At 38.3% G+C, this 21,736-nt stretch overlaps 1 protein-coding gene across 1 annotated transcript; it reads right to left on the bottom strand.

Annotated features, from left to right (window-relative positions):
* Positions 1-1,143: 1,143 nt before the first annotated feature.
* Positions 1,144-12,874, bottom strand: LOC139131307 (arylsulfatase B-like). The gene is made up of 18 exons (XM_070697315.1): positions 12,758-12,874; positions 12,545-12,626; positions 12,210-12,239; positions 11,742-11,786; positions 11,038-11,155; positions 9,541-9,592; positions 9,163-9,266; positions 8,592-8,695; positions 7,052-7,164; positions 6,162-6,263; positions 5,952-6,015; positions 5,657-5,754; positions 5,371-5,504; positions 4,783-4,841; positions 4,096-4,213; positions 3,542-3,621; positions 2,743-2,832; positions 1,144-1,646 (listed from the first exon to the last, which is right to left on the bottom strand). The coding sequence occupies exons 2-18, from the start codon at positions 12,606-12,608 to the stop codon at positions 1,468-1,470; spliced, it is 1,554 nt and encodes a 517-aa protein (XP_070553416.1). The 5' UTR covers positions 12,609-12,626; positions 12,758-12,874; the 3' UTR covers positions 1,144-1,467.
* Between the last annotated feature and the right edge of the window lie 8,862 nt (positions 12,875-21,736).

Raw genomic sequence — 21,736 nt, forward strand, 5'->3', positions numbered from 1 at the left:
GGAAAATTGAAACTCATGGAATTTCATTTTATTTACATCTAATTAATACAATTATCCTCATTTGTAGAAAGATGTCTAAAATTGTTCCAAAGGTTGTATATACATATTTAATCTCTGTCTTAACAAAGACCAAGTATTATCGCACACTCTACCTGTACGGAAGAAGTTTGTAAAATATATAGCACAGAAGAGAGCTGAACTACATTCTTTGTTGTGACACACCTCATCCGCAGTCTGTATTCTAATTCGCCAATTGATAGTCACGTGGGATGCGTTCTTTTTGTGCTGATCCACGTAAACGATGTCATCAGGCATCATTCGTTTGAACTGTTGCCTGCCAGGCATCAATTCTGAAAAATGATGCCCGCTGACGTCAAAAACGATATTTGACGCGAACGCCGAACGGAATGTAAACAAAGATGTCGTCTGCGGCCGATCGAAACGATAATCCAGAAATTTCTTGGTTTATCCTACTTTCTGAAGAAGAATTGAATGCTTTGGTTTCCAACAAGGACTCGATACGGTCAAAAACTATAATCAAAAGTGAATTGAACGTTTTGCAGAAGTATTGCGGTCTTTTTAGGAAAAACTTTTTCTTACTGAACCACTCCAACATATTACATCATAGACCTACATGCGACAAGTTCTGTGTATAGTACGTTCTTATGCATGGCTACGGATGAGGTGTGTTTCAAAACACATATTGACTGGCATGAAGGCAACAGCATACGTCTTTAACCCCTCGGGCCTGTGAGTCACCCCCAAAAACAGACTGTTTCCCTCGGCCTACGGCCTCGGGAAACAGTCTGTTTTTGGGGGTGACTTACAGTCCCTCGGGGTACAGACGTATGCTGTTGCCCACATAGCCAGTCAATATGTGTATAATGTCACTTGGCGTGCATTTTATCAACTCTCCAACCTTCACGACCTCTTTGAAAAAGGTGTTTCCTAATTTGATATATTGTGATGTAACGAACAATTTTAGTACTGAAAAACTACTCCCTCCTGTTAGTGAAATGAACTGAAATATAAAATAGGTCGCTTCCAACCGTTGCTGAATCTTGCTGTCATCGTTACTGTTTGAAGCATCCAGAAACCATAGCAGTGTCTTGTGAGGCGAAATGAACAACAAGGTGAGCTGACTTTTCATGTATAGCAAGAATTATGAAGTTTTATTTAACCATCTAAAATAGTCATGTTGGAAACATTCATAGTCTATAGCAATCGAATCGTACGAGACTTTGTAACGTATGTTGGATGTTAAGTAAGCGAAAGTAGATTGTCCAACAGAAGTGACTAATAAGCCTTTACTCAGAACAATTCACGTAGCTAATTAATCAAAGCGAGCGATTTTACCAGTAAATATTTTAGCGTTTATTCTCGTCGGTGTTCCAGAACAGCGGAACACACATTGCCAAAAGTGGCATTTATCGGATGCGTTCCAAATACATTTGACAACAGGCATTTCTAACACCATCCTGGCGTCCAGGTGCCGTTGAAGAAGATGTTGGGATTGGCAACTTCGGCGACGTTGTTGGGATACCATGGGTCCGGCGACCCTGCTGTCATCTGTGCCGCTATCTGACGGAGTTCTGCAACCTTCTCTGGCATACTGTCTGCCAAGTTGGTGGTTTCACGTGGGTCAGCTGAAAATGCAAAGAAAGAAATTCCGTTTATGTATAATCTTTTTTTTTTCATTTATTGTGACTTGGGGATCTCCCTTCTATAAAAGTCCAAAGGGTTATTTTTGGAAGAAAAATTTATATATTATCTCATGCCCACCATGCTCACGGGAAACCATCTCATATGCCCCAGATTGTTCACATGCTACACGCTAACGAGATAGCATTTCCTGTGCATGACTCGCTATCTCGTGCGCATAAGATAGTATCTCTACGCAAGATTTGTGTGACAACTTCAATACCGGAGAAACACCTTCATTGTTTCTACCATCTTTGCTTCGTTTATATCATATAGCTTGCAAACTACAGATATTTTTTGCCGCCATGGAACCACAAAATTAGGAGGGTTAGCTTGGCAGTCTACAGATTTTGGTGAAAAATTATCAACAATATGTTCTTACATAATTTAAGATACTATTTTGCGAACTATATCTGTTAATATTATATAAGTCAATAGTGAAAATATATATATATATATATATATATAAATTTTAATATATATATATATATATATATATATATATATAATATATATATATATATATATATATATATATATATATATATATGCGCCAAAACGGGACACGAGACTCTACATGTGCCCGAAGGCTATTGAAATTTTTTTCGACGTGAGCAGGGCAAAGGTTCTCCTCTTCTGAGTGTACAAGTACCTTGTTGGGGTTAATTATATGTTTTTATTTTATGCTTCTCTTGCATAGTTTCACTCCGAAATGTTAGCATCATTTGCAAAAGGTCATCATAAATCGACAAAATCCGTTGGAAAATTAAACGATTTTCATCATCCAAAGGCAAACCATACACATTTAATTCAATGCTATGCAGTTTATCGGTTTTTTTATGCATTATTTTCTAAACTTTCTAAAATACGCATTGCCTTTATTCGTGTAATTGTAATTAGATCATTTTAAATTGAATCTCGAGCCTGGTAAGTCGAAAAGCGTTCCACCTCAAATTTCAGTCAAATGTTGACAATGCGGCCGCGCTGTTCGATACATCAGCCATGTAACAACAGCTGGCGAAGAAATAAGGATCGCATTACCTTCTATGTTGAAAAGCTGTGTACCGATCTTTGGCGCTTCCACGTCCGGTATATCAGGGTTCTGCAATTCCGGCGGGGCAAACCAGTTATCTGGGGTGAAATACATTAGCAAGCATGAAATATACAAACAAAAGGTGTTGCCATTCCTAGAAGCTGACGGAAATGTCGTCGCGTACAGTTACTACTGCAGTTTCTTCAGAAATATTCTTTCGTTTAGCTGTACATGAATATATCTCGCCATGGCTGATAGTGATTTAAGGCTCGTTGCAATCAATTATTCAATGAACTGCAGTCACCACGTGTGCTCCGAGATATGTAAAGCAGCGTGCAATCATAAGGGAAAGTTAGCTATAGCACAGGCGGCCCAAAATGTATTACTGAGTTTTTCTCACTGTTTTCTCTATCATTTGCTCTCCTTTTCTTCATGCTCTGACTGATCGGAGTGAATAAAATAAATGGTTATATAACCTAACCTAGCCTCTGCGACTCTTTATTTATTTTACACCCTATTACAAGGACGTATATCTCTCATACACACATGTTGTAATTAATTAGTCAACACAACTAATTATGCTAATCCGTGGACTTATCAGAGGTTGGTCAACATTGGAAAGATAGAAATGTAAATTAGTAACCTTTCCTATCTTTCGCGATGTTGACCAACCCGTAAAATTCCTGATAAGTCCACGGAAAACAGTGTGAAAAATTCAGTAATAGTTTTTTTGGCCGCCTGTGGCTATAACTGTAATTATAACAATGACAGTGACAGCAAGCGTCATCATCAGGGTCATCGTCTCACCTGTCCGTATGTTGTCAACTGCCAACGTGATATTTCTTATGGCGTCAAATCTTCCATCAATAATCTTGAAACCTCCGGCTCTACAATTGATAGTTGTAAAAAAAACTGTGGTAGTAATAACTGGCATTAATGTAAACAAGGGAAAACGGAACTTTCCATCAAGTAAGTGGTGACAATACTGGTCTTAAGGGTTTCAAAAACGGATAATATGATCTGCGGAGGAAAATTACTTAAAATTAGAATTAAATCACTTAGAATCTTTCAGCTTCAACAAGACCACATTTCACTTTGCACATTATTGTGCAATTGTCAGTTTACACATTCAAAGTTCAATACAAAGTGATCGTCAAGCCGTACACTTGACAGTCTCCCCAGTAATGTATGGTTTCAGCACAATGAGCATCAGTGAAATACGGGAAATACAATTTTACCCGGGCAATAACACTTATTCTTCAGCACATTTTACCCGGGCACTAACACTTATTCTTCAGCACATTTCACCCGGGCAATAACACTTATTCATAAGCACCAACATCAAATAACATATCACTTACCTGAGGCTGGTACAATTGCTTATCGGATCGGTATCATGATGCAACATTGCTATGGTCCTCGGCGATTTCTCGTTCTTTGATATAGTACCCCAGACATTCACACCATCCATGGCAGGATCTTAAGATTTGCGTTGAAAGACAGGGAGAAACAAATAAATAAACAAGGAGTGAATTTATCAAATAAGTGATATTGGAGCCGATCTCACCGTCTGAAACAATATCACGTCAAATCTGTCACCCAGAAGGTAAAAGAGAGCATATTATTGGTATCAACATTGAAATATTGTTACTTATTGACAACTTTAACACAGCAACTAGTTGAGCCATTACTACCCAATTTTAAGAATACTTTGCTTAATCTTTCAACAACTGAGTCCATCTGTCTAACATTGGAAATAAGACTCTCAACTTGGCTGTTTGAATGCACGGTGTAAACAGAACTCGACGGGCACGATCGTCGGCCGATAGGAGACAACTAGGCAACGTCGACGTCGCCATGCAGTGTTATGCTGAAGTGCAAGTGTCCCATGCTTTGAAGTAAATTTCCACTTCGAACATTTGAAAACCATAAACAACCATGTCTGTGTTGAAGCAAGTTGCCATCTCTCAAATCTTAAAGGCACCTGTCAAGCCATACTATGTTTGAATGATTTGTTCCGGTTTTTAAGCCAGTTGCCATTAACTAACCTGGTTCTCCTCCGGCCAAAGACACCAGTGTTGGGAGGAAATCTACGACGTGGATAAACCTATAGAAATAGAAACAATAGCAAATTGCTGTTGACAGGGTACCTGAAGTATTGTCTTCAAACTTTCAAAGACACATAATGTTCTGAAATTCGTACTGTCAAGCAGACAATGCGGCTATGAACGACTATAAATTAATTGTCCAACAAAAACCAAACTATGAAAATGTGAATAATCAGAGTGTTGAAACAACACAACTTTAAGAGAATTATCACGAATTATCACAAGATGTGTATGAAACGTTAGGAAATATATTGAAGAGTGTCAAATTGAGTGACTCTCCTGAAAAGTAAATCTTCTTGTCGAATGGTACTTTATATAATGTTCAAATGTGTTTACTTATAACGCCATTAATCTAAATCAATTGGCGAAAAATGAAATGTTCAGGCAAGAGAATACAAATGATTGGTGTATCCTTAGGTAATTTTAAACCGCGCCTGACCGACTGGAATAAATCAATATTTGCAGTAAACACCTATAAAATCGACTTTTCTCACAGCACTGTAATTTTCAAAATTTTGAATTTCTTACCCGTTGTTCACATATCCTTTCTTCTCCAACAGTGGACTGTGCACAAAGCCGTTCGCTCTTATACCGCCCTCAAAGGGGCTTCCAACAGCACCACGCAAAGGCCAATTGACGCCTAAACCCCACGGGCCGCCATTCTGCAACGGATGTCAGATGATCGGAAAAAGAAAGTCTGAACGACTCGGAGGAACAGAACGCATTAGTGAGCAAGAAAGATAAATAAATCGGCAAGATGACAAAATTGTGAAGAATAACTCGACCGGCAACGATATCGAGGCATTGTACTTACGTCAGCGATATAGATAATTACTGTGTCTTCGTACATATCATTTGCCTTCAGCGCCTTGGTGATATTCCCGATAGCGTCATCTATCATAGATATCATTCCTGCAAGGTCATTGCGAGGTCACGTTACTTACAAGATGCAGGCACTTTATCAATCGATAGAGGTTTGTCTTTGAACCGTGCAATCATCTAATGTTCTCGTTCAAATCTACAACGTTACGGCACCCTAAAATTAAAATGCTCTAATCAAGTATAAAGGAAAGTTGTTCAGAACTTAATGGACCACGGTTAGGTCTTACCTCGGTATGTTTGAAGATTTGGCACAGGTGTCGGAGAATACAAATCCCTGTAACGGTCCGGTACCTGAAAGGAGCATAGAAGACTATTATCTGAACTTTGCCCGATTGCAAATATATTCCTCTTGAGATTGAGTAAACGTATATATCTGTTGGCGCAGGAATTACAAGAGGTATGGATGGCACTTCAAAACTGGAATGAGTGGTACTCACCTGGAATGGGAAGTGGGGCAGTAGGAAACTCATGTACAGGAACATTGGTGCGTCTGGGTTATGTCTTTCGATCAGCTCCACAGCTCTTGCATTGAGAACTTCCTGTTGTATGACATTTTCAACAATGGTAAATTTCATACATCAATCATTTTTCATATGATTTGAATAAAACAGATCGAGTGGAACATAGCGTGCGTCATGTGAGTTTAAGTTACTTTCAGCCGAGAGTTACTTTTGGAATATGGCGCTCTGAAATTGGACCTCTCCACATACCTACCTACCAGCCTACCAGCCTAACTTCCTACCTACCTATCTACCTACCTACCTACCTACCCCCCCCACACACACACACAAACACACACAAACACACACAAGCACATATATACATACATACATACATACATACATACATACATACATACATACATACATGCATACATGCATGCATGCATGCATGCATGCATACATACATACATACATACATACATACATACATACATACATACATACATACATACATACATACATACATTCATACACACATACATACATACATACATACATACATACATACATACATACATACACACATAGTTCTGTTGTCGCAAACATACAACGAAAACAAAGCTGAAGCGATTATTTTATTGTTGTACTATTTTTCAGGCAGCGTCTGGGACAATCCTGTTGGGTTAACACCTGCATCCTGATATGAAAAGTCAAAACCGCCTTTTTCATATTTCTTTCATTCTGATATTCGTCTGGTAGAATCTGGATTGGATATAGTGTAATATCACTGAATCTGTCACGCTAAAATGTATGAACCGACGATTTAGGCAAAAGCCTTGTTACTAAGCTGGCAATGCCGCTAGATTGTCAAAGTGTTCACTTACGCTGGCATGGGTTCCTTGGTGATGGAACATAGATCCCGTGTTATCCTGGAAATCGAGTCCCGTCTCCCCGGCGTCCAGTCCGAACAGCTGATTCACAGGATCAAAGATCGACACTGGACAAATGACGTACCACAAAGAAAATGGAGTTCTGCCTTTTATTGCAATTATTTTGTATTTGCGAAAGAGTTATCAGGCGGCCTTGTCATTTTTAGCCAGTAGAACCCCCTCTTTAATGCGCAGTTTTTATCAATCACTTTTCCCTCGCTGCCTCTAGATTTCACCGTCTTTATTGAATTCCATATTCTTTGTCGGTGATGTTGCATCTACTCAATAATAACATATTACGTAGACAATATCAAAATAGAAATTCTAAAATCACTAACGGCGCCGTCACCCACTGCCCATCTCATTCACTGCAATACGCCGTGCGGCAATAAAAGGAGAATTGCTTCTGGTCACCATAGCTTCTTTCTAAAAATAGGGTGACGGTTTTCATATTTTTTTAATTCTTAATTGCTGTAGTCAGTCAGTCTGCTTTACAAACGTGTAGTTCAAAGTCCATGTACATGTCTTGTATTGAATTCTGGTTTTTTGAATGATGGCAAAGAAAGAGAATAGTTCATTTTCTCCACCGTCGATTACTGCTCTACAGAAACAGATAAAAGTGTTGATGCAATGGATAATAAATCATGCGTCTTTTTTAGCCTCATGGCAAAAAACTCCTATAACAATAAACATCATGTCTATGTTGGTGGGTGGTCATCGATGGGTTAGTTTGCTATATCAATTTTGTATTGTTTTCCGTGAAGTCCACATAAATATATTTTTTGCTAATTTTCCAGCACATCAGAGGTGATCTTTTGAATTCGTTAGTACAGAACCTGCTATACGTATCTCATATCTTGTAAAGGAAGTTTAGAAACCATACAGAAAGTGTCACATATCTATCGGTTAGTAAAATGACATGATTAAATTTAAGATTGGAGATAAAAATCATGAAGTTACAGCTAAGAAATGCTACCATCGGCATTAGCTGTTGCCGTTCACTGTCACGCATTCCTATTGGTTGCGCTTTGTCAACAATCGAGATATCTATCGCATTTTATTACGTGTAGATAGTGACGTCAACAAAATTGATCGAACGTTGAACAGATATGAGAACAGAATAAGTATTTACGTCAATAGTGTGGAAGAAGGGCCCACTTCCGGCTCTATGCTCACTTCTGCTACATTATTTTATATTTGAGGCCAGAAGTGTTCATCAGCTGTCTCCGTGTTCTTCCATGTATACCCTGGACATACTGCAAACTAACGTCAACTTTGCACATGTTTGTAATGATTTAGCTTTTATTTCAGGACTACTTGCTTTGAATTTCATGGTTTTTGCTGACACGGTTAAAAAACTAAAAATAGGCATAGGCAAACAATATTATATAATTTATTCAAACACGGGAGCTGGACATTCTGGATAACCTTACAATTACAAGAACTACTGTTATCGCTAGTACAACTTCAAACAATCACGAAACACGTTTCTTACCTGTTTGAGAGTAGTACTCAATCAAAGGATTGTAAATTCCGAAAAACGAATCGAATCCACGATATGTCGGTGTAACATCCCAGCGACAAAATCCAAGATGCCATCTGTCATAGGAAAGAAGTGGTAGAGATTTTACAATTTATTGATGCTTATATCGCTGTTATTATACCTCGACGGGAATTTATAACGTTTTAGAGTAACAATATTGAAATGTCAGAGTTATCAACTGTAGTTGAAAGTAGTGGACAACGTGACACCTGTGTAGTTGATTTAGTCCCTTGCACTGATACGCACGTAGACTGCTCAGGAGGAAGGCCGAGGCTTCATGATACCTTTGACTTCCTGACCTTAAATGACCGATAATGGACCAATTATGCTCGCCGCAACATTCTGATAAAGCCGACGGCAATGAAGAATTTCGAATCATTCGATGGCGTCTGCATGGCCGTCGTGCATTTTTCGGCCATGGCTCACCATAACCATTGAGTGTTAAAAGGGTACTTTCAACTGAGCAAAACATTGTGAAACTTAGAGCATTACTAAGTTCTTGATTGGGTTAAAATGAACTTACTTTCCCACCATGTAGTTGGTGTATCCAAGTTCCTTGAGATATTCAGGCAAGATTTTGTACTCTCTAGTCAAATACATCGGCTGGGCAGGCATAATCATTGCATGCTACATGGAAATATACATCAACATATTTTAATAGCTGATCAGTTTAATTTAATAATTCATTTTTTTCACCACGCACGGATTGCCATTTTCAAACGTTTGTTCTCCTTGTTTCATTGAAAATAAAACAAGAAAAAGATGATGTTATATGAAAGGCGATAGGCTGTTATTTTTCAATATACACTCGGGGACCGGAGACCGCGGCATTGCTGTTGTAAAGATATTTGAATGATGGGGTTTATATTTCGTTTAATAAAATATATATTGCTATACTTACACCCAAACCATATCTGTATGGATAGTAGCCTGTCATTAACGCCGCTCTGGTTCTGTAGTAATAAATAGGAGACAAAAACCTTTGTACACAAATACAGTATAAGGAACCGTGTAATGCGACTGAGGTATCGAGCATCTTCCACCGTTTCATCGTTGGATGGTTGTGTAACAAAGCTCCTATGGAAACAACAAATTTAAGGTAGAATGCGCCTCGAAAATGAAAGGCTTAAACTCTTACTCAAACTTTCCACAATGGAACATTCAAATTACAAATTGCCCAGCATTTTGGGATATTTGAAATTCAAAATGGCCGCCATCCCTGTATAAACTCGATGGGGGAAAATTGAATTTTGGATTTTCGAAAAACTAAGACGGTGGAAGTTTTTCTTTCTCTGGGAGCTTTAAAATGAGCCCCCCACAAGTGGTGGATAAGAAACGAATTGTGTAAATTTGAGAGTCCGACTATCTGTCCCCGAGGCGCGTTCTACCTTCACGTGATGTCAAATACAGTAATCAACAGAGGTGGAATCTTACACCACGACTTTCGAATCCACAAGCCTGATATAATTAGCTTACGTTTATAATATTCAGCATGATAATGTCTTTGCTTTCGATTTGTTATTTTATAGTTTAATTTTATTTGTGCTCTATGTTTATTTTCTATCTGCTATAAAACCGAACATATATAAATATTTCTTTTTTCTCTACATAGCAAACGTGTCTCGCGTAAATTTCATTATAGTCGTCATTGCAATTAATTTGACCACTAATTTTTTTCGGTACTTTTAATTTCCTATGAATTAGACGATATCAAATCGAAATTATTCGAAGGAATTGACAGCTGGTGAAAAGTTGACATCGGAAAACGTGAGCGCTGCTACCCCAGTATAATAATGGATTTGCTAAATTCTTCCTTCGTTGTTAAAATCTCTTCAAAGTAAACTTTAACTTGAACGGTTCGGCGGAAAAAAATGAACTATTCTAAACCAAAAGTAGATAAGCCAGGATTGCGAATATAATTGATCTTTAGACTTTTGGCTTCTGACTTCCTTATCACGAAAATGTATACATGGCTAAATTAGTATAAACACTCATTAATTGCGCTCGTATTAAAACATATCATCATTATGTCTCACAGATGACATTAGAATTACACATATACTAAGGTATTTATGTCTGTACAACTGGCTAACTCAAATGTCTCACTCAATTGCTTGCTGCCCTTGAAGAGTGGTGACATCGCTCACAATTTACAGATGCTCGGTGATGACAGTAATAAAGGTCAACAAAATATCTTACTGACTTATGCTCTCAAGATACTGGCTATTTGTACTCGTGTTGATGACTTGCAAATTTAAACACTGAAGTACAGATGTCTCATGGGAATAGAATTTCGAAAGAGTAACTTATGTCAGGCATCACGGTTCAAGAATGCTGTAGGATCAGTAAACGTGTCATAAAAAATTTCAAATGAAATATTTGTTTCCAATATACTTACGGTGTACACACTACCCATACGTATGTCTGGTTCAAAATGACGCCATTTCTCGCCAAGTCGTTCATATTCGGGGTTTTCATAACGTTTACCGGATCGTTCCATTCAACGTCAGCCCAGCCTATGTGATAAAATAACACATTAGTCGGCACAGTTCTCAGCAAAGGACCTGGGTTCGGTTTGCACAGAATCATCAAAAGGCAGCTAAATACTCACGATGCAAGTGAGCTAGCGTTTTGGTAGCAGCTACCGTAAAGAGGCTCATGGTTTAACGATGACGTAATAGAAGATCAATTAAATGGTGGCCACGTTTAGATAGTATTTAGATACAAGCAAATAAATTGTCTTCATTATACTAACACACAGCTCATGAATATGAATAAGCTTCTGTAGGAAATAATATTCATGAACTGATAAACTTTACTTGATAAATTGAACAAGTTGAACATTGAACAGTTACAAATGCCAAACCCTCCTGCAGTTTCAGCGATTGTTTTCCAATCTATAAGCAGTACTTTGACAACCTTGAGGCAACCATACGTGAATGATCTCAGAAAGAATACAGTTACACGCATCGACAAAATATTCATTAGACAAACTGTGGCCGTTAGTTCCTTCCCTGTGACCTCTGAAATGGCATTCAAAATGAGACAGCCATACATTTTGATGAATCCACGAAGTAAAATCTCTATGATAGCAAAACCTACCGGAATTATCAGACATCATGAATACGATATGCGGTTGTTTTTTCTCTGCAAGAATTAGAAGGGACGCGGTTAAACCTTGTGTTGTTAAAGGGCTCACATGGATATAAAAGGAAGTTACGACACTATGGCACTAACAGTAGAGAAAATGGAGATTTAGAAATGATATCTGCATTCGTACCTGTCTTCAAACTAAAACATAGGAGCGAAGAGTTCATGGTAAAAGTATTTCTGCAGGATATTCGACATTCAAGTCTCACTACTATTCAAGTAAGTCAAGCTTTCCTGTATCAGCATCAAAAAGTATGTCACATATTTCCAGGAGATTTATAAAAAAAATGTTGGTGAAATTTTGTACATCTCGGCGATTAGTGAGTTATTCAATGCATGAAAATGCATTTATGGATGCATTGACTTTGAGTAATAAAATTACAAAATTACAAAAATTGAGGAGAGTAAAATATTGCTAACCTGCTGATGAGGAGCTGCCAGCGGACCTCTCTGTGGATGAAACGCATTAAGCATGATCATTTATTAATAGATTATGGACTCACAATGGTAGCAGTAATAAATTTTGTTGTTGTTGTTGTTGTTGTCTGTTTTGTTGTTGTTGTTGTTGTTGTTGACTCCCTCCTATACGTTAAGTTGACAAAAAAGTGCTTATAAGTGGAATATCTGAAGTCTCGTTTCACTCAACTTTACGAACTGGCCCCGCAACAGTGGTGGATGCAAGCGTTGCAAAGACGTGACATCTGACAATTAGTACAGATAGGAATAATAAACTAAACAAAAGCGATATTGCTTACTCGGGAAGGCGTGTGCCACTACCAAAAGTGAGGCGACGACCGCTATTACCAACTTCCAATTCATCCTCTTCGGATCAGTAGTCTGGAAGAAGTCAATCAAAAGAACTAATTTTGAAACTTCAGAATGATGAACAGTCGATAAACACAAAGAGGAAAGCAGACAAACATAAGCAGGAAAGCAGATATAATGTCCGGTAAGTACAGCTTTCATACCTTCAAATGAGAATAGGATTGTAGTTCTCTTGAGTTCTTCCCCGAAACTGACGATAGAGCGCTGGAATTACTCTTTTTATGGCCGTACAGGCACGACCACTCTGTGCTGCTAGCGAATCAAAATCATCCATGCAACCGGAAACGGACCTGCCCTAGTCAAATAATTTTATGGCAGATTCCTTTCAAACGGCGAACAAATGACATTTAGTGAAATTTATTATAAAATCGTTGACTTGAAAAACATACTGTATTTTTTTAATTTATCGGACCAGATGCTGAGGAAAGTGTATCATGACAAGCGATATCGGGTTCTGTCGCTTAGTCGATGGGATAAAGTTTTGGCGACATTAATTATGGAATCGTTAACTTTAAAACGCCCTAAAGTTTTTTGATTTATCGAACCAGATGTTGAGAAAAGTGTATCGACACAAATCGTATCGAGGCAATCGATACTGGGTTCTCTCTCTTAGTTTTAATGTCTCAATTAAAATTTTGTTACGAAAGTAGATTTTCCTGAGCTCAAATAGAAAATTCGATGAAGGCCAACTTAGCACTGTATACATGTATACATGTTAAATGGTAGTGAGGAGAAGACAAAAACATTCAATTCTATCTTAATCTGAAATTGTTTACAATATTTTGTTTCACTAGATTTTGGTTAAACGCAAACGAAAGACTGGTTTCGTCAGTAAGTGAAATTCGGAGAACAGATGGAGCTGGTATCCACATATTCAAAAGAGGAAACCTTTCCCAAGAAAATACACACCAAGGTTCGTATCTTGTATCGTGGTTACACCAGTCCATGCTGTGTGTGGTAAACTATTGCGATGGGATGTCCACATTCTTCAGTTGTTCTCAATTTTTCACAGACAGCTTTGTAACACTTGCTATTAAGGTCAATTAACCAGAGAAGCATTGGTTCCTTTCTGAGAGAGGTCTAAAATTTTTAGAACAGGTTACTTCAGAATTTCGATAATATGGTTTAATGCAGACCAAGTGACACAGTGTGAAACTGTAGTAGTTGTAACTGAAGACGTAATAAGTATTTTCCCTCTTTGATTGACTGATTGGTTGATGGACGGCTGGAAGGATGAATTGATTGATTAATTGATTGATTGATTGATTGATTGATTGATGTACAGATTGATTGATAGGTTGATTGATTTAGTAAACGTCTAGTCAGACATATATATACTAATCTCTTAATACAGCACACTGCTCTAATTCTTGCGAAAATGAGAACATTACACTACATGGATCCCACTTCCTGAAGTGAAGTGTTCCGGGCTCCGACAGTTTTCTTCTGCGTTCAGGTTTCTTTACGATGTTGAGAGGCCACAGCAGCTCCGTGATGTTCTCAGCTTCACATTTCTCTCTCGGAGAAGTGAAACCACCGATGTCGGTGTCTCTTTTTCAGTTGTTCACATAGAGCATTTCAGTTGAATGTGTAACTCCTGAAACGTCGCCTCCACCAATCTCGCTACAAAGTTGCTCGTCAGAGTGCGTGGAATTTCAGATATCTGCTTGTTCCTCTGTAGACCTTGTCTTTGCTGTTTAGAGATCTATGATCTCCATGAGCAACTACCGACTAAAGTAAAGTTTCTGTAGCAAGGTTACCCTCTGACATTACTATACAAACCCTAGCGTGGAAGTGGCGTGTCATGATGTTATTGCACCAGCAGCAGTCGTTCATTTTCGTTTTTGGTGAGTATAAAGTATCAAATAATTTGTTGTGATCTTACAATGGAGAAAACCGCAGCTTTCCTATGATGAATTGATGAACACTTTGACAGTTTACAAGGAAAACAATAATTTCAGTTGTACTCTGTATGGAATCCACTCTCATACCTGCGCGAGAACCTGGTTTTTTTGCTACCTACATTCTCAGGATTCCCCTTGCACGTTGTCCTGATCAATACTCTCTTATCTACCTAAATATTATTCTCTCTCTCTCTCTCTCTCTCTCTCTCTCTCTCTCTCTCTCTCTCTCTCTCTCTCTCTCTCTCATCAAAACATCCACTATCATATCCGTCATCAAATCATGATCACAGTGTTATTTTAGGTCTTGAGTTAACTTTAGTTAACTCAAGACTTTAGTTTCCTTTTGGTGAAGATTTATTATGATTGACTTTTGACTAGTATGTGTGTGTATGTGTGTGTGTGTTTGTGTGTGTGTGTATAACAGAATTGCATTAAGTAACATTACATTTTGATTGACAGGAAGGCAGCTGCAATGTTTGTGTTAATTGTTGCAAATACAGTGGACTTCACCCTACAAACTCTGACGATTATCAAAGGATGTCCAAGTGTTGATCTTTCTCACAATGAAAAATGTCAACATGCTATACCGGGCCAGAGTCTAACTAATTATTCCTGCATCCAACGAGATTTAGAGACAATATTAATTTTGAGTTGGCCTATGTAAGAATGTTTGAAGACACATTATGCAGGCCCTGATCCAAGTCAGAGCAAGTCCTACCGGTATTTTACCATCTAGATCCTAGCTGTGTCAGATGTCATAGGAACTGTCACCAAGGTTATTATTTTGACCATTAGAAAATACCGATTTCTAAACGGAATTACTGTAGCTATCGTCACACAATTCTTGGACTGTGTGTGAAGAAGTCCTGTACAAATCGCGTGAAAATCTGAAATGTACATTTCGCAATGTACATTACATACGCTGTTGAAATTTAATTGTTATCTCAAGTGGCCTGGACAGCCATCAAGATTGAAACTGCAAGGTGTACGTATATCATTACTGTAGATACTGACATCAGTTGTTATTCTAATCAGATATAAGCGTTTATGAAACGAACATACGATACGATACGATATATTTATAATTTATGTCTTTCAAAGCTGTATAAAGCATCGCACAATATTGTCCTTTCCTTGCAATTGCTGTGCAAAATGAGTAATGCCCTAATTGTTTACACAGGGATTTAAAAAATACTTGTGATTTACAAAAAACTTTGTATTTCCCCCTTTTTAGGGGATTTTTATCATGTTATGCTTTTCTCCAGAATAAAGAATCGCAAAACGTTTTCGCTATTGATCACTTCATTTGCAAAATTCACCAATCTGCCCACCGTGTCCGTTTTGTATCATTTGGGTAGAATTTCCTGAATTTAACACACACCCATTGCCAATCACACTTTCAGCAGTACTTCAGAGCTCTTGAACCCGTTTGGACTTAGAGACATTTCAAAATAAGCTGCTGTATTGGAAGTTATAAAATTACAAATTTCAAGCTATCATACTAAACTCCGTATGCCTAACTAAGATCGTTTGGATACACTGGACCAGGTGCTGTGTTAGTTCGTGTAGTTTTTAGTATAGGCCTGATGAGATTGATCAATTTGTGTCATATTTTCAGAACAAAATGATTTATACTAAGTAATTAGGGGGGATTTTCGACGGCATCTGGTTCATACATGTACGGACCGACGTACATGACTACTTCTAAGAACTCTTCTTCTTCTTCACCTGCTAACGTTTTTTCGTCTTCAGAGAACGAATAAACACTGCCCTGGTCTTGGTACACCACAGAAGCCACCATTGTGTGCCAGGCTTTGGTTTCGTAACAAAATTTCAATTGAGACATTAAAACTAAGCTTAAGAGAGAGAACCCAGTATCGATTGTTTCGATACACTTTGTCTCGATACACTTTTCTCAACATCTGGTTCGATAAATAAAAAAACTTTAGGACGTTGTAAAGTTAATGATTCCATAATTAATTTCGCCAGAATTTTATCCCATCGACTAAGCTAGAGAACCCGATATTGATTGTCATGATACACTTTTCTCAGCATCTGGTCAGATAAATTTAAAAAAAAATACAGTACGTTTTTCAAGTCAATGATTTCATCATAAATTTCACTAAATGTCATTTAACCACCGGGGAGCATTAGTGATCTGCAAAACCGCGTTGAAATGACAGACTGGGATATTTTAAAGCATCTTGCATTGACATCCAGGAATTGGTTGAGACTGTTTCATGTTATGTGAAGTTTTGAGAAAACACTATGGTAAAAACCAAATCAACACGTGTATTCCTGAATAACAAGCCTTGGGTGACAAAAGAATTGAAAATGTTTCTAAATGAAAAGAAATTAGCATTTCTGCAAGGCAACAGATATAAATATAGGGGAAAAGAAAAGAAATTTAGACGACAGGCTAGACTTGCGAAATATTCGTATAGACCGAAAGTTGAAGAAAAATTGAAAACAAATAATTGACAAGTAAAGCTGCATGGGATGGGTTATGCTGGGTTTAAAAAACAAAACACTCGCCTAAATTCATCCCCTTGTGATCTACTTGCCTTTCCCGATGAATCAAACAAATTTTATGCCCGTTTTGACATACACTAGTACTGTGTCAGAGTTTGATGCCTGGCCTGTCTATGATCAGATTTAGATCTCCCAAAGCGATGTTGAAGGGAGCTTTTTGAAGTTAAACATTAACAAAGCAGCAGCTCCCGATAAAATTACAGGAAGGGCGTTGAAAAATTGTGCCAGTCAACACGATCCGATTTTTACCTACATTTTCCAGATGTTTTTAAATCTTCACGTTGTCCCCCCGTACATGGAAGACATTTCCAAAGAAGCCCAACCCCAAGAGGCTGAGCGACTGTCGTCCCGTTGCCTTAACTTCAATTGAGTTCGAAACCGATTGAAACCTCCGTATTTCCTACCCTGGGTTGATAGCTCTGCTGGTGGACAGAATTTTCCCAGAGGTTGTCTTTCGCCCAGTTTAAGCGATGTATTCATTGCTTCTTCTCGATAACTTGAAAGTTTGTGTACGATGTGTGATAGTCAGCGTACGAGCGTGGGTGCTTCACGGGCTCTACGGTGTGTGGAAGGGTCACAGTCATAAAAATTTGTAACAACCTAGCTCGGTAATTGAACCCATTGTTTTGAGATTGGGGATTTGGTCGAGCTGTTTTGTCTGTGGTATCTCCGCTAAATGATTTGGTACTGTACGTTGAGTTCGAACCCGATTGAGACCACTGTATTCTGTGCAAATGCATGGAAGGTTTTTGCGGAAGCATGATAAGTTAGACCGTTTTCAATTGACTGATGACATGGCTCTTGTTTGGTTGGTGAAAAAGAAAGATTCTCTCGCTTAATATTTCCATAATGTTGAAATTTTAAAGAACTGGTAAATATATAGTTTTTTAGATATGAATATTGGTAAAACAAAGGAGCTTGTAATTGGCCGTAAAGTTTGCCCGGATTTTACTCCTGTCTCAACCAACAATGAATCTGTTGAAGTCGTTTCTTGTTTCAAATACTTAGGTTCATTTCTAGATGAAAAACTAACATTTGATGAAAATACCGACTACATAGCGAAAAAGTCCCAAGTGAGTGTTCATTGAATTTTGATTTAAAGATCGAGTGAGGACGCCTTTCGATCTAGGTAGTGTGATATAATCCGACGATTGCTTACAATTTACCCTTGAATTTAGTTTGTATGACTGACAATAAATGACCGACAGTCACCCCTTCTGCACGTGTCGCATGGTTTATTTTCGTGTTTATTTTCGTGATCTTTTGAAGTAACCGCCCATCCTCTTTTAGTGAATGTATTGTTTTGAGAACTGCTTGATTTTGTAGAGGAGAATTGCTAATAATTCGCCTATTTATTATGATATTTTGGGTAGAAGTTCTAAAATCAACTACTTCTACATATATGCCAGTAGTTAATGGGGCAGTATAGACCACTTTCTGTGCAGGGGCTTGTATAGACCACTTTCTGTGCAGGGGCTTGTATAGACCACTTTCTGTGCAGGGGCTTGTATAGACCACTTTCTGTGCAAGGGCTTGTATAGACCACATGTAAAGGGGCTTGTATAGACCACCTATGCAGGGGCTTGTATAGACCACCTGTGCAGGGGCTTGTATAGACCACTTTGGAAGTTAGGGGGTCTTTTTGGGGAAAGATATAGAACACTTGGGTAAGTTAGGGTCGCGGAGCAGTACAACTTCGAGCCGAACAAGAAATGTAGGAATGTGGCACATAGATTATTTGCTTCAGAAGTTGAAAAACTTGGGAAAGTAGCACACTACCTGCCCCTGGCTTGATGAAGATAAATCCTATACGGCTGATTTTGGAGCTTATTCACGGCAGGGTAGTGATGTACACCGTACGTACGGCATTGGATACGAGCGAGTCTTCCCGACTTGCTGCAAATAACAGGGAACAATTGGCATTCTTTGCAGTCACCATGGACGATAAGATGTCAAGAGATAATGTGGTAAGTTCATTTGCTATATTTTTCATTACTTTTCATTTTCTTCGATCTAATACATCGTGTATTTTTGTTCTATGTTGATATGCAGTATCGACCCGACCTGGCTTCGTCTATCAAACAAGCGGGGGACTGCCGGGGCATGTACATTCACGATTTTAACAGTTGTATTGATATATTATCATTCTGTAACATTCGGCAAAGGAGTAGGTAGTATGAAAAATGTGAAATTTTGCCTTTAAAATGTAAACTAAAGGAGCGATGCCGTACTGTACCGCACCGTCCCGCGCTAGCGCAGGCCACTGGAGGCATACAGTGCATGTTGTCCGTGAACACGTTACACTTAGCGACGACGAATACGAGTTTGAAGGAAGAGGTTGAAAAACAGTGTTTAAATCTATAATTTTTCAAGTTCATCGGATCAAATCTATCGATTTTTAAAGAGTACTGACATATCCATTACGGTAGTCGATAAAATAACATCGTTTTGCAAGCGCTAGGAGTAACGCGAGTAATACTCCGTGTGTACTTGAGCCCCGCGAGATAATAAAAAAGTGTTGCGTTCGATCGTCCAGTACTCACTTAAATCATGCGGAGTGAAAAAATGTGATGATTTCACAAGTACGGTACTAATTTTTATCCTCTCCTTGCCTTCTCAAAAGAATAGCAGTGAATCCCTTTTATCGGCGATGATTTTAGAGTGAAAAATTGTCGTATGGAATAGTGTTTTCACCGCCGATTTTCATGGAAAGAAAATGGTGAAATTTGTCGATCTGCAGTGCATGCAATGCAGTCGACCGCCGCGCTGCCAAAATCAGAAAATAACCCAGCATAGAACAAAAGGTAACCTGTCAATCATCCAGGGGCCCCTGTAAAATTGTTACAATGTTTCAATTGTTCCATTCGACATCACCCCAGCTGACATCACGATCGGACTTATGCCGAGGTTGTTTACAACTAACTAGAAGACCTCCATCGGGCTATCTTTCCACTTCTGCAATTCTGAATCCATAGAAATTGTATAAACATTTCAGTCGGATTGAAAGTAAGAAGTCACTCGCAATCTGCAGTATGTTCAACCCGTGAAACAGTGACAGTTTGTATTCAACACCACTCGTATACCGTTTTGGTTACACGTACACCACGGTCCCGCTAGCGCTCTAGAGGGCCTAGGGACCGATCGTGTGGTTACTTGTCCGTTAATGCCTTAGGGACGGACCATTAGATCTTGGGAGGGGGGGTGGTCAAAAACAGAAAAAAAAAATTTTCAGAGCAGAAAGTTAGGAAAAAAAAAATCTTCAAACTAGTTTGCAAAATAAAAAATAAATAAATAAGAAGACAAGGGCGTAAAAAAAAAAATCTGCAAAAATCTTTAAAATTTCGAATTTTTTTTATATTTTACCGACAGTAAGCACCTTTCTGTATTTTTAATACATCCTCCCGCACATTTTTAATTTTAATTTATACATTAGAGTGACTGTATCCCTTATACTGGAAGTTGTGATTATCTTATCTTTTCAGGACATTTGTATTCTGATCACTTGAAATTATGAAATTATAGAGCCTGTTTTCTACTTGTTTCCTGCGTACAAACCAAGCAGGTACACTAGGTAAAACATTGAAACTATGGTATGGTTGTCAAGACAGAAAGTTGTATTTGCCTTTTAAGATCAAGGTAAACAGATGCAGGCCACATCAGTTTCATTTTTTCACAGCATTTTATTACAATGATGAATGCAAGAATGGGTGAACAAGTAGAAACACGTCAATAATGATAAAACAACATATCAAGTCATTATGTATTATTTTGCTTTTAAAAAGGCATTTTCCATTCTTTTTTCTCAAAAAACAGCCTCAAATAACAACAGCAACACATGTTTTAACATTCAACAATACACTACGTAGAATGCCATCTATCCAACAAATCCCAACACAAAAACACATAAAAGGGTTGAACTTTGAAAGTTTCTCGATAGCAAGTACTGAATAAATCTGCATGGTTAATCGTTTTTGTGTAGCAAATTTCAAAGAAATTGGACAAGCCCTTTCAGAGAATACAGATTTTTTGACCATGAATGGCATAAATTGCCCAAAAAGACAAATATTGAAATTTCAACACATCTATACACATCCAATCAATTTGGACATGCTGCTACACAGAAATAGATGTTTTGATCAAAAAAGGGCAACAATTGCTCTAAAACACAAATATGCAAATTTCACTATATTATTTAGCTTATTTTAGCTTCTCAGCTTGTCAAAATCAATTGTAAATCATGAGATATGCATGATGTTTGGTGGCGGTGAATGTAGGCATTTCATCACGCAGTAGAAAGGGAAGCCAGGAAACCAAAATAGTCAATTTTCAAAACTATATGAAGCTACTGAGGAGCAAGAAGACCATGTTTCAGAGGAAGATGTGTAATCCGAAAAAAATGCTCCCAAAGTGCCACCAAATAACACCATTTTTATCTCTATTTTTCAAAAGCTCCAACAGCAGGAGGGGGACACCCCCCTCCTGACCTCCCCCCGCAAAAATACTCCCCAAGTGCCACCAAATAACACCATTTTTATCTCTATTTTGCAAAAGCTCCAACGGCAGGAGGGGGGCATCCCCTCCTGACCACCCCCCGCAAAAATACTCCTCAAATGCCACCAAATAACACCATTTTAATCTCTATTTTTCAAAAGCTCCAACTGCAGGAGGGGGACACCCCTCTCCTGA

This window comes from Ptychodera flava, chromosome 4 (genome assembly GCF_041260155.1).
Source record: "Ptychodera flava strain L36383 chromosome 4, AS_Pfla_20210202, whole genome shotgun sequence".
Lineage (NCBI taxonomy): Eukaryota > Metazoa > Hemichordata > Enteropneusta > Ptychoderidae > Ptychodera > Ptychodera flava.

Bases quoted from the DNA above. Each gene is read 5' to 3' on its own strand.
- LOC139131307 (XM_070697315.1), bottom strand. From the start codon at position 12,608: ATGAATTGGAAGTTGGTAATAGCGGTCGTCGCCTCACTTTTGGTAGTG. The intron at 7,165-8,591 runs GTAAGAAACGTG...TCATTTGTCCAG, and splicing joins TGAGTACTACTCTCAAACAG to TGTCGATCTTTGATCCTGTG. The intron at 6,264-7,051 runs GTAAGTGAACAC...GTCATACAACAG, and splicing joins ACCAAGGAACCCATGCCAGC to GAAGTTCTCAATGCAAGAGC.